This window comes from Perca flavescens, chromosome 9 (assembly GCF_004354835.1).
Source record: "Perca flavescens isolate YP-PL-M2 chromosome 9, PFLA_1.0, whole genome shotgun sequence".
Lineage (NCBI taxonomy): Eukaryota > Metazoa > Chordata > Actinopteri > Perciformes > Percidae > Perca > Perca flavescens.
Genome location: NC_041339.1, coordinates 36,508,571 through 36,520,123, shown reverse-complemented (window position 1 = coordinate 36,520,123; position 11,553 = coordinate 36,508,571). Strand labels below are relative to the sequence as shown.

Sequence of the window (11,553 nt, the reverse complement as noted above, 5' to 3'; positions counted from 1 at the left end):
TCTGCACCGTTTCATTTTAATACATTTTCTGACATGATCGGGATAGCAAACTATGCATCCTATGTCTGTGTTAACTACTGCATTTTTTTCTCATGTGACCATTTTCCAGCCAATCATGCTTTGAACGCCTTGGTGTAGCCTTGATGACTGTGACTAGCTGGGTTCTCTCCCCCGCGGCGGGATCATCTGGCACAGCGCTGGAGGATGTATCAGCCACAGACAGCAACTCGGAGATGAAGCTTACCAAGGTATGCTTTGTTCACGGCCAGTTTTATTTATTTATTTATTTATTCGGGACAGTGCACATTAATGAACAATCTAACATTTCTGTACAGACTGTAAATGAGCCAGGTTGTAGCATAAATGCTAATTTTCACCTGTAGTCCCGAGGCAGGAAAACAACAACATGCAAGATAATGCAAAGCAAAAAATATGACAATATACAATATCAAACAAGGAACACATTATCACACATTCAGACAGATTAAATTACATCAGTAGAATTAGTCAAAATGATGACCTAACTGGGAACTTTTAAGAAACAGTTTAAAGTGCTTTTTAAATGTGCAATAAGTTATTTATTTAATTAGCTTAGCTTATGGCCTCAGTTCCCAAATCTGCCATGTTATTTTACATCCACCATTTTATTTTATTAGGATTATGATGACAAAATAGTTTGTAAGTATTGCAATTGAAAATGGGGCCCATTATCTTCATATTTTGGACACAACAACAATCATTAAAACTCACTAGCCTTCGATAAAGACGGTAGATTTTTTTTAATTGAAAGAATAGCATTATACAAAAAAATTAAGAATTCTTAGAAGTCTTAAACATCAAATAATTTCTACAGTTTTACAAAAAACATCAAATCAAACAAAAACTCTATCAATCACTACACATTTGTAATATATGCAAATTCATATATAAGAAGTATTTCAGTATGACAATGATAAGAAGTTTTCCATCAGTTTGTTTATGTGACATTCTGCTGTAATAATTACAGTAAAATTATAGACATTAGTACCGTTGTGGTTGTTTTAAACTATTAAAGAAACTTTAATTACTTCTTTACCGTATGCTACAAACTACTGTAGTTATAAAGTAACTTTACTCTAGAATGACTTAACAGTAACTTATGGCACTTACACACTGCTAGTACCAGCTCTACTCGGCTCTTCTCAACTCAGCCGCGGTGCCCCGTCCTCCATTTTCCATTGCAGATTTAGTACCGCCTCACGTGGGGCGGCGAGCGTGGCTGGTCGTCATAGCGACGCCGCGCAGGAAACTGCCGTGACCTAACGCGACACACACACACAGAACGTGGAAGGTGTGTTTTTGATTCTCGGCATGTGGCTGTGTGCCAGAAGACAAATTTAGTTTCTAAAGAAGCTGGAGGCAGCAAAAAAAAAACACAGCGGGCTAAACTATTTAAAAATGGCGGGTTTGTTCAGGACACCTCCGTCTGTCACTATAGCAACCAGTGATTAGTGACCGTTCTCTCCGACCAATCAGCAGTCTGCAGATTTTCACGTCACCTTTTGGTATCGCCTCAGCTCGCTTGGAACTTCGACGGAGGTCATACTAAATAAAGTACCTGTTGGCAGGTATCAGCGACTTTTTATCATAATGGAAAACCAAAAAAGGCGAGTAGAGTCGAGGCGAATCGAGCTGGTTCCATGTAATGGAAAAACGCCATAACTGGCTAATTATTGCCTGTAATTTTAATGATAAACTTCTTTTAACAGTGAAATGTAAACTATTTACGCAACTTCGACAACAAGGCTGAAAATGCGTGAGTGACTGACTGAGTGACTGACTGAGTGACTGACTGAGTGACTGACCTACATGACTTTATGAGTCTTTGCAAAACATTTTTCTCAGCTTCTCGTCTGGCCAAAGTTTGATTGTTTTCCTCCAGCTTGTTTCGTTGCTTTTGCTGTTCCTCTAAAATCTTCTCCTGTTCCTTCTTCAACTCTTTGTCTTTCTTTTCCCTTATTTGCTTCTCCTTCTGTTCCTTCTGTCTCTTTATTTTCTCTTCTCTCTTACTCTCCTCCCGTTTCTTTTTGTTTTCCTTTTCACCCCCCTCCGCCCCCTCATTGTCTCTCTTGTCCTCATCCCCTTCTATCTCCTTCCCTTTCTTTTCCTTTTCCTTTCCTTCCCCCTTTGTCCCCTCATTGTCTCTCTTTTCCTCATCCCCTTCTATCTCCTTCACTTTCTTTTCCTTTTCCTTTCCTTCCCCCTGTGTGCCCTCATTGTCTCTCTTTTCCTCATCCCCTTCTATCTCCTTCCCTTTCTTTTCCTTTTCCTTTCCTTCCCCCTTTGTCCCCTCATTGTCTCTCTTTTTCTTAGCCTCTTTTATCTCCTTGCCTCTTTTCAAATCTGGTGTTCTCTCCATCTCTACTTTCCTAATTTCTTCTTCCTCACTTTCAGCCAGGAATTTCTCCATTACATTTCGAAGCTTTTCTTCATATTCAGCTGGTAGTTTCTTCTCCAGTTCTTTTCTCTCTTTGCATATTTGCTCCTCTTTCTCTTTCAGTATGCGTTGTTTCTCCTCTTTGATTACCCTTTCTGCCTTTTGGTACATCTCATTGGTGTAGTGGCTTCCTCCGTTCTTCTGGACTATGGTTCTGATCTTCTTAAGCAGCTCGGTGACCTGCGAGCGATTCTCCAGATCATTATTAAAGACATGGTACTGACCATTGCACCTGGCCACAAGTTGCTGCAGGTCTGGGCTCTCCTTCATGAACTCCTCAGTAGTGGTGTTTTTAAGAAGGTCACCATGAGTAAAGAGGACCATGCTGTATTTGTCTGCATCCTGGCCAAATATTTCTTGGATCTTTTGCACTGACTGCTTTTCCTCTTCTGTGAATCTGCCCAGCCTGACGACAACCAGGAAGACATGGGGTCCAGGAGAAGAATAGGAGATGCACTGGATTATGTCTTTATGTGTTTTATCCTGGGCCCACCTGGTGTCAAAGAGACCTGGGGTGTCAATAACAGCAACCTTTTGTCCATCCACTTCAGCATAGGCCTTAGAGCACTCATCAGTCATAGACTTGGCGCTGAACTTTGATTCAAAGCAGTTATGCCCAAGAATGGTGTTTCCTGTGGCACTCTTCCCAATTCCAGTCTTCCCCACCATCACAATCCTCATCTCTTCATCATTTCGTAGAATAGCTTCTGTTTGAAAGGATGAAGAATATCAAATAAGAATTTATGTGATTTCATATCAATCAATACAGTAACATCAGAAATAGGCATATTTGACATTAAGGAAGAAAGTGCAACTCCTGATTCTTTGAGAAAGAGAAAACTATTTACACAGTTTTTTGTAAAATGTTCTCATATATTTTTTTTTATTTCTCGATGCAGTTGCACAAAGGTTTTTATTAGTTATAAGTCCTACGAGTGACTGCAATACTATTGAGTAACATTTAAATCAAACCCTTAAATTTTGCCCCAATTCAGCAGTTTAGAAGCACTGCATATAACACTACATGCACATAATATTCAGGTTTTTGCCCTAATTTCGAAAAAGACAATATTCCGACTAAGCTCTTTACACGGCGAAGTGAATATTCCTGTTTACGTGTAACCGTGCAAAATACGATCTTTTCAAAGTTTACCAGCAGTGGCAGACTTGTTGGACCGTGTGAACACACCGTCCCTTTTATTCCTTCCTTTTGGCTGGTTGGTTTGTGCACAGTAACCATAGCAACGCACAGAGCTGACTGTAAGCCGTAAACAGGCAAGAGGCCGCAAACTGCGGTAAAAACCCAGATTGAGACGCATACAGTATTCCGAATACGCTGTATAAATGTCCAAAGAATGTCTCTAAAATCTGAATAATACCACAATATCCCACGTCTTAAAGGAACACGCCGACTTATTGGGACTTTATCTTATTCACTGTAACCCCCAGAGTTAGACTAGTCCATACATACCCTTCTCATCTCTTATTGGGACTTTATCTTATTCACCGTAACCCCCAGAGTTAGACTAGTCCATACATACCCTTCTCATCTCCCTGCGTGCTGTAATGCTGTCTGACGGCTCCAGCAGCATCAGGCCAGCACAGAACCTGCAGGTGAATGGTTCCAGTAATCCTACTGCTGCCAATAAGTGACAAAATAACGCCAGCAAATCATTCCACCCAAGTACTATATTCCGCCTCAGAATATAGTACTTGGGCGGAGTGATTTGCTTTGCAGCAACCTGTCTGAGAATATAGTTCCCGGTTTGTTTACTGTTAGAAGATGGCTGTGTCTCATGTTACGTTGTTTTTTTAACACGCTGTGACTCTACAAATCACAACATGTAAATAGGAACATGTTGGCGTTATTTTGTCACTTTTTTTCACAATTGGCAGCAGTAGGATTACTGGAACCATTCACCTGCATGTTCTGTGCTGGCCTGATGCCGCCGGCGGCGTCAGACAGCATTACAACACGCACGGAGATGAGAAGGGTATGTATGGACTAGTCTAACTCTGGGGGTTACGGTGAATAAGATAAATTCCCAATAAGTCGGCGTGTTCCTTTAATCGGAAAATGCTATATTTGGAAAAAGGCCTTATTCTGAATATCCAAACAGAATATGTTGTTTACATGACACATATCATATTCAGAATAATAGAGGAATATTGGTGTGCATGTGAACAAACTCAGTCTTTCACGGTGGTGTCATTAGTGAGTGATGTTGCTGTTCCGTGTGTGAGTATGGATTCATGAGTTTGTTCAGATAGATTATCAAAATAGCACCACATTTGGTGCCATGTTCTGAATTTAAAAATTCTTCTCAAATGCTTTGATAAAATGGAAGATTATTCTGAAACAACACTACATTTGTCAAATGTTTAGTTTGACACCTATGAAGGTAAATATGGTGCAAAACGTGAGAGCTTGTAGAATACGATGTGAGAACTTGCAGAACAAAAAATGTGAACTTGTATGTTAAAATTTGCACTTGTAAAAAATATTCACACACGTGATCTGAATTTGAAGTCACAAAAAGAAAAATAACACGACAGCATGTAAAAAAAATCTGAACTTGTAAATTGAAATTTGCACTCGTAGAAAATATTCACACCTGTATTCTGAATGTGAAGTTGCAGAAAAAATATTCACAAATGTGTAGATTGATATTTGCATGAACACAATGACAACTGCAGACTTCTAATGCAACATTTACTTATGTACTTTTTTTTTCACAACCACAACTCAGTGATTACAACCTCTCGAATCTCTCACTGCAACTTCACATATGTGCTCTCTCGCATCACAAAGTGGTGAATCTGCGCCTCGACTTTTGCAACACTTGTTGCGATACATTTGGTGCAAAACTAATTAGTACCTGTGGACTAGGGCTGTGGAGCTCTGAGCCAACAGGACGGGGAAAGCAGGGTTTCTATCGCCAGATGAGAGACAACTCTGTCCGGCTTATTTAGCTATGTAGCATGGAAGCCTGGTGGAATAGCAAGCTAGCGTTAGCTAACCAACCAACCAGCCTGCTTCTAAATAAATACCTTTTAATTATCTTAACACTTTTTAACAGTCAAACTGAAACTCTGGCGGTGAGCTCCAGGTCCTGCAGCCGCAGACGGACCGTCACCAGTGGGGATCGGCCAGCGGAGCAACGTCGCTGTTATCGCCAGAAAGCTTCGCTGCCGACCTCGACCTGCAGTCGGAGCTCCAGCGGGACACGGAGAGCCCCGCACCCGGTAGCAGGGGCTGGTGTGTTCCAGCCTTAGCCTAATAGATGAAGAGACAATTTAACTGCCCACTATGATGGCACTACTCTGCCCTACAAAGGCAAAAGACCTTCACTCCTGAGTGAGGAACAGAAAAATTACTTGTGAATTATACTGCCCTACAAAGGCAAAACGCCGTAACATCATATTTGGGCAAAGTTGAGTTAATGTCACTTTTAGGGTATTTGAGACCTCCTTTTTCATGTGAATAAATTTCATGAGTCAATTTGATTGTTTTAACGAGAAAATAAAGGGCTATGACAACCGTAACATCCAAAACCACACGAGAAACCACAGCAGAACACCATAACAGCTGTTAGGACTCTTTGCCTTTGTTCTGGCACGCTGAGGTTGAGTTCAGGTGTTCTGACTTAGTTTAGCCAGGCATCAAGAGAGATGTTACTGTACCGCAGTGATGTTACTGTACTCTGGCCTCGTCATACTGTCAAAGTTTGCCGCTTTTAATTGTCACCAAACTACGTAACATACACACGACACATCTTTAAAATGATCTGTCAGTGACAGCCTGGAGCTAGCTAACTTTAATCTGTGCCACGTAGCTCTAACGTTGATGCTGACACATCTCCTCACTTGGCGAAGCCTCACATCAGACGCCGAAAACCAATTATTAAATACACAGGCATCCTACCTTCCCATGCAATCCGATATAATCCATGGAAGATATAATCCATAGCAATGCACGTCATCTGCTGTATCCACAACAATCCATACGTGTTTGAGCCATATTTCCTCCTTGCAGATGTTCATGTCAAATCTTACACAAATCCATAAAAGCACTAAGCTAGTTATCGCTAACATCCGTAAAAAAAAGTAGGCTAACCTAAATGTTATCTCAGAATTAAAAAGTATTAATCCAAGTCGAGTTTGTTGACTGTGCATCTTGCGCAGTTTTGTGGCCCTTAACCCTTAACCAGGGGCTGTTCTAGGATCAGACCTTTAGGGGGGCTCAGCCCCTAATGAGAATATGAAACGGATACATTGCCTAGCAAAAGTGTTAAACATAATATATTTATTGTTAAAAAATAAATATACCTTTGTATTAAATTATAATTCAATTGTCTTTATTGAGAAAATATTTATTGTATTTATTCATACTGTATACTGTACTGCAAAGTTATCTGTCATAATGTTCAACTGTGTTAGTGTTTCCACACTATCCTGATCATTATAGCACTAAATAGGAACAACCAAAGGTCTTCTATATCATTTAAAACAAATACCATGATGACTAGACCTTGGTTAGGTGTTCTTATAATGGATGTAAGTATGGTGAACAGTAAGCAAATATTGATTATATGTCAGTTACTGCCTTTTGCCTTTGCATGACTCCTTGTTTTTGGCACATGATACAAAGGCAGAGTACAGTAACTGCCAAACAAGGGTCAAAGGTCAATTTTGAGCTTAAGATTTTTTTGCATACAAACATTTCTTCATTATAGCAACTAGTTGTCAAATTAAGACTACTTTTGTCTGGACAAAACAGGAACTTTTTTCTCAGTTTCACACTATCGAGTTAAGGTCTTTTGCCTTTGCAGGGCAGTATAGGTAGGACACAGGAAATCTGGCAATTACATGTTTTAGTAATTATATTTATCTACATGAAAAATCTTGAGCTCAAATTTGACTTTTTTGACTTCTGACCTCTATTTTGAAGTAACTGTACTCTGCCTTTGTATGGTCTGAAAAATGTGACACGTCACACTAAGGCAAGAGACAGTAACAATAGGCTAACGATTGGGTCATAACCACGAGACCTACTGTCACACAGTAGAGGAATTACCGTATAGTACAGGAGAAGCTCACAGGCAGTTTGGACTTCCATTAGCTGTTTAGGTTTAATTACTAATGTTAACTAGCATGTTAGTGATCAGTAATTAGCCTGTGTCTATGTTATCTCCTTACATATACCTACACTCTCCGTCTCTGTAAGATTGGGAATGATTGAGATTTCTCTCGGCACAGCTACCAGAAGACTTCACACTTTCAGACACGTTGTCCACGTCACATCTACGTCCTCAAGCTCAGTTGGAGGCTGCTCAGTAAAGCAAGAGATCACCGGAAAAGTGACTTCTAATATACTTTACTGGTCTCCGTCCAGAGACACGGGATCTGGTGGTCCATTCTTATATACAGTCTATGGTCGTGACTCACTCGGATATTTCACGTACTACACCGTCTCTCTCTCACACACGCACACACACACACACACACACACACACACACACACACACACACACACACACACACACACACACACACACACACACACACACACACAGGTTCTGGTGGTTGATGATCGCAGATATGTGCTGTTTAGCTCTCATAACGAGCTGGTGGGTAGCGCACTGGCATGAGTCCATGACGCTAATGTCTGATTACTCCACATTTTCATTGTGATATTTTGTGATTTACATTCTGAATCTGCAACGTTCTCTGTCAGGTAAATCTGTAAGTTAGTAGTAGGGTATGCAGGGGAGTTGCATTTGAAGTGGTTTGGGGTCTTTCTGTAAGTAATTTTGGGGTGGGCTACAATTTGGCTTTGATGAATTCTACAAGCAGCAACACCACAAGCCAAGTAATCGGCAATTCCAAACAGGCACATTTTCAATGGGCACTGCACTAGTTATAGTAACACGTGTGTGTGTGTGTGTGTGTGTGTGTGTGTGTGTGTGTGTGTGTGTGTGTAGTACCAGCTTTATAAAATCTGAGGATTATGGCATATATTTTGATGATTTACAATTACTTATAGCCATCTACCTTGTTCTGCCTTTGTTTTCTCGGGGCTTTTGGAAGGCACTGTTAAGATGACCCATTATTTTCTCAAAAAACAAAATAGACTCAAGATCCTCATCCGCATGATAAAGAATGTCTTGAATGACCCAAAAATATCATGAACTCATTTTCGACCAACAACTAAATTACTTCCTTTTGCCTTTGCAGAGCAGTACTGCAGGTAAACATGAGCTAAATTTGATAAGTTACGCAGAATAGCAGCATTTAGGGTTTTAAAGCATAACTCTCACCAAAATGCAATCTAGGGTCTTTTTGTGAATTTACCTGAGTCAAACTTTAGTTTAAAAGTATATTTAGGGTCAGTGTAACGCATATCAGTTCAATTTTCTAAGCACAAACGGACATTTGGAAAAACAGAAAAATGGGTTCAAATATCCAATTTTTCTTTTTTTCCCACCTTGACCAATTAAAAAAAATGAATCTTTAACCTGTTTTTCCAATTTTCTGTTTTTTATTCCGAGGATCAGAAATTGCGAAAATTACAAAATTGCGTCTGAGCTCCAATTATTCAATACTGCAATGGTATTCTCTTCCTCAGCTTTGCGGAATATGCAGGTCATTAGCTCCATATAGACCAAAATTAAAAACTGATAGACTTTGGGGTCAGAGGTGTTTGCAACTGATGGTTTCAAGTGGGGGGCGGGCCGTAGCTAGGTGGAATGAGGGAGAGAATACCATTGCAGTATTGAATAATTGGAGCCCAGACGCAATTTTGTAATTTTCTAAATTTTCTGATCCTCGGATCCCCTTTAAAAACAGGTTAAAGATCCAATTTTTTAATTTGTCAAGGCGGAAAAAAATGAAAAATTGGATATTGGAACCCATTTTTCTGTTTTTCCAAATATCCGTTTGTGCTTAGAAAATTGAACTGATAAGCGTTACACTGACCATTTAGGATGGAATCGCCACTTTTAAGATTTACTGTATTTTCTTTTTTGGGTCAAATGGCCTTGAATGGGATTGCTAGGGGCACTTTAATGCTAGCCTCAAAATAGCTATTTTTAAAACACTAAGAAGGCTTGATACAAGATGAAACTTTGCTCCAAGCATCACCAGGGGCTCTACACATGAACTCAGCAATGAGAACATTGTTTGTGTACCCAGAGTTTACAAAAAAAAAAAAGTTTTGAGCAACTCACTGTAGCTGTTGTTCTTCCGGTCGCCGTCTATTGAGCCAGTCAAAAATAGTCGAGGGAGGAGATTAAAGATGGAAAGCTCCAAAAGCTTAGTTCCATATAAATGCATGGATAATTCGTTGTTTTGTCGTTAGCAAAACACATATTGACCTTGTAGTTGAAAAAGGAGCCTCATATAGGAATTTCCTCTTATGGAGTCCGTTCAATCGCATTCGGAGATCGCCCATTTTGACTGGGAAAATGGCGGACTGCTAACGTGAGTTGCTCAAAACCTTTCTTTTTAGTAAACTCTGGGTTACGGCTTTGACTTTTGCCCAAAAATCATATTCGAAGTTTGTTTGTTTATTAATATTTGAATCTATTCAAATATTTATTAATAATATTTTGACCATTAAATGCCTTCAGTTAGACCTATATTGATATCAAACCTAAGTTTGATATCAGCACTATACTTTCGACAGGAAGCTTTCACCGTAGCCTACGTAAGTGGTCTGATGTTAATACTTGTGTGCTGGTGTGTGTGTCGAGTCATTGTGTGTGTGTGTGTGTGTGTTTTTGTGTGTGTGGCGGCGACAAATCTGGCGACTTTCTGTAGAAAAGAGAGCGACTTTCTGTAAAAAAAAAAAAAAAAAAAAAAAAAAAAAGTCACCAGTATTGTCCAGTCTCCTCTCTCTTCTGTTCTGTGAGTGAGAAGCAGCCCCGCCCTGCGCTCTGTGCTCTCTCCTCATGTGCAGCAGCGCGTTGTTGTTGTCAATGCTTTCGTTAAGGTGTAGAGCCCCTGGTGATACTTCAAGCAAAGTCTCATGTTGTGTCGAGCCTTCTTAGTGGTTTAAAAATAGCGATTTTGAGGCTAGCATAAAAGTGCTCCTAGCACTCCCATTCAAAAGGACATTTGACCGAAAAACGAAAATATGGTAAATCTTAAAAGTGGCGATTCCGTCCTAAATATGCTTTTAAATGAAAGTTTGACTCAGGTACATTCACAAAAAGACCCTAGGTTGCATTTTGGTGAGAGTTACGCTTTAAGCCTATGACTTTGCTGCCGCCCAGTACATCAGACTAATGCAAGGCCTACTATACACGCCAGAAGAAGTCTGCAACATTGTTTTAGCCTGTGGGGTTCTGGAGCCAGATGACCCCATGCCCAGAGAGCATTTTCCAGCACAGACCAAACTGGGGCTATACTATGTTATATTTGGCAATGATATTCAATACAGGAAACATGACGATGCACAACATTTTTATTTATTCTTCAGGTTTTCGTTTCTCTTTTAAGGTGTCGTTAATGGCCACAAGTGAACGATTTTATTTCTGCTATTGACCGAGTTATTTTGGCTTGTTTTTCCAGCCATCTGCTGTCAGGAGACAGGAAAAGTGCCGCTTCTCAGCCGGATTACGTCTTGCCATGATGTAAATTATAGGGGCGAGGCCTCAAAACCCAGAATATATTGGGGCGTGATATTTAAACGACGATCGTTTCCAGCCGCGGCAATTAAAATAGAAAAACCGGTTTTGGGGGAGAGTAGTTAGTAGAACTGCTTAGAAGTGGACTTTTCCTATAACTATGTTCCTGTAACTACCTGGTCGGAAAGCGGCTAAAGTTGTCTGAATGCCAGTGTAGACCTTTTGTAATAATGTAATGATTACACAGAGAATGTCAACAGGTGTGATTAGATGGCTGTGTGAACACAAAAGTCCTTTTGTTGGTATAACACAGCCATCTGACCACCACAGTATTTTGTTATGATACCACAGCCATTTAACCTGCTGCTGCTCTTTTTTAATGTGTGTGCATGTACAAACAACTGTAGTAAGCCACTTTTCTATTAAATATTTTATTTATATCAAAGT

At 40.0% G+C, this 11,553-nt stretch overlaps 1 protein-coding gene across 1 annotated transcript; it reads right to left on the bottom strand.

The window, feature by feature from the left end:
• Positions 1-836: 836 nt before the first annotated feature.
• On the bottom strand, positions 837-6,409 carry LOC114560997 (GTPase IMAP family member 4-like). Its single transcript, XM_028586628.1, has 4 exons — positions 6,402-6,409; positions 5,608-5,753; positions 2,428-3,183; positions 837-847 (listed from the first exon to the last, which is right to left on the bottom strand). The coding sequence occupies exons 1-4, from the start codon at positions 6,407-6,409 to the stop codon at positions 837-839; spliced, it is 921 nt and encodes a 306-aa protein (XP_028442429.1).
• Positions 6,410-11,553: the final 5,144 nt, after the last annotated feature.

What these genes read in the sequence shown, in the direction of transcription:
- LOC114560997 (XM_028586628.1), bottom strand. An exon ending in GCCGATCCCCACTGGTGACG is followed by an intron (nt 3,184 to 5,607) that starts GTCCGTCTGCGG and finishes CCTTTCAAACAG; the next exon opens with AAGCTATTCTACGAAATGAT.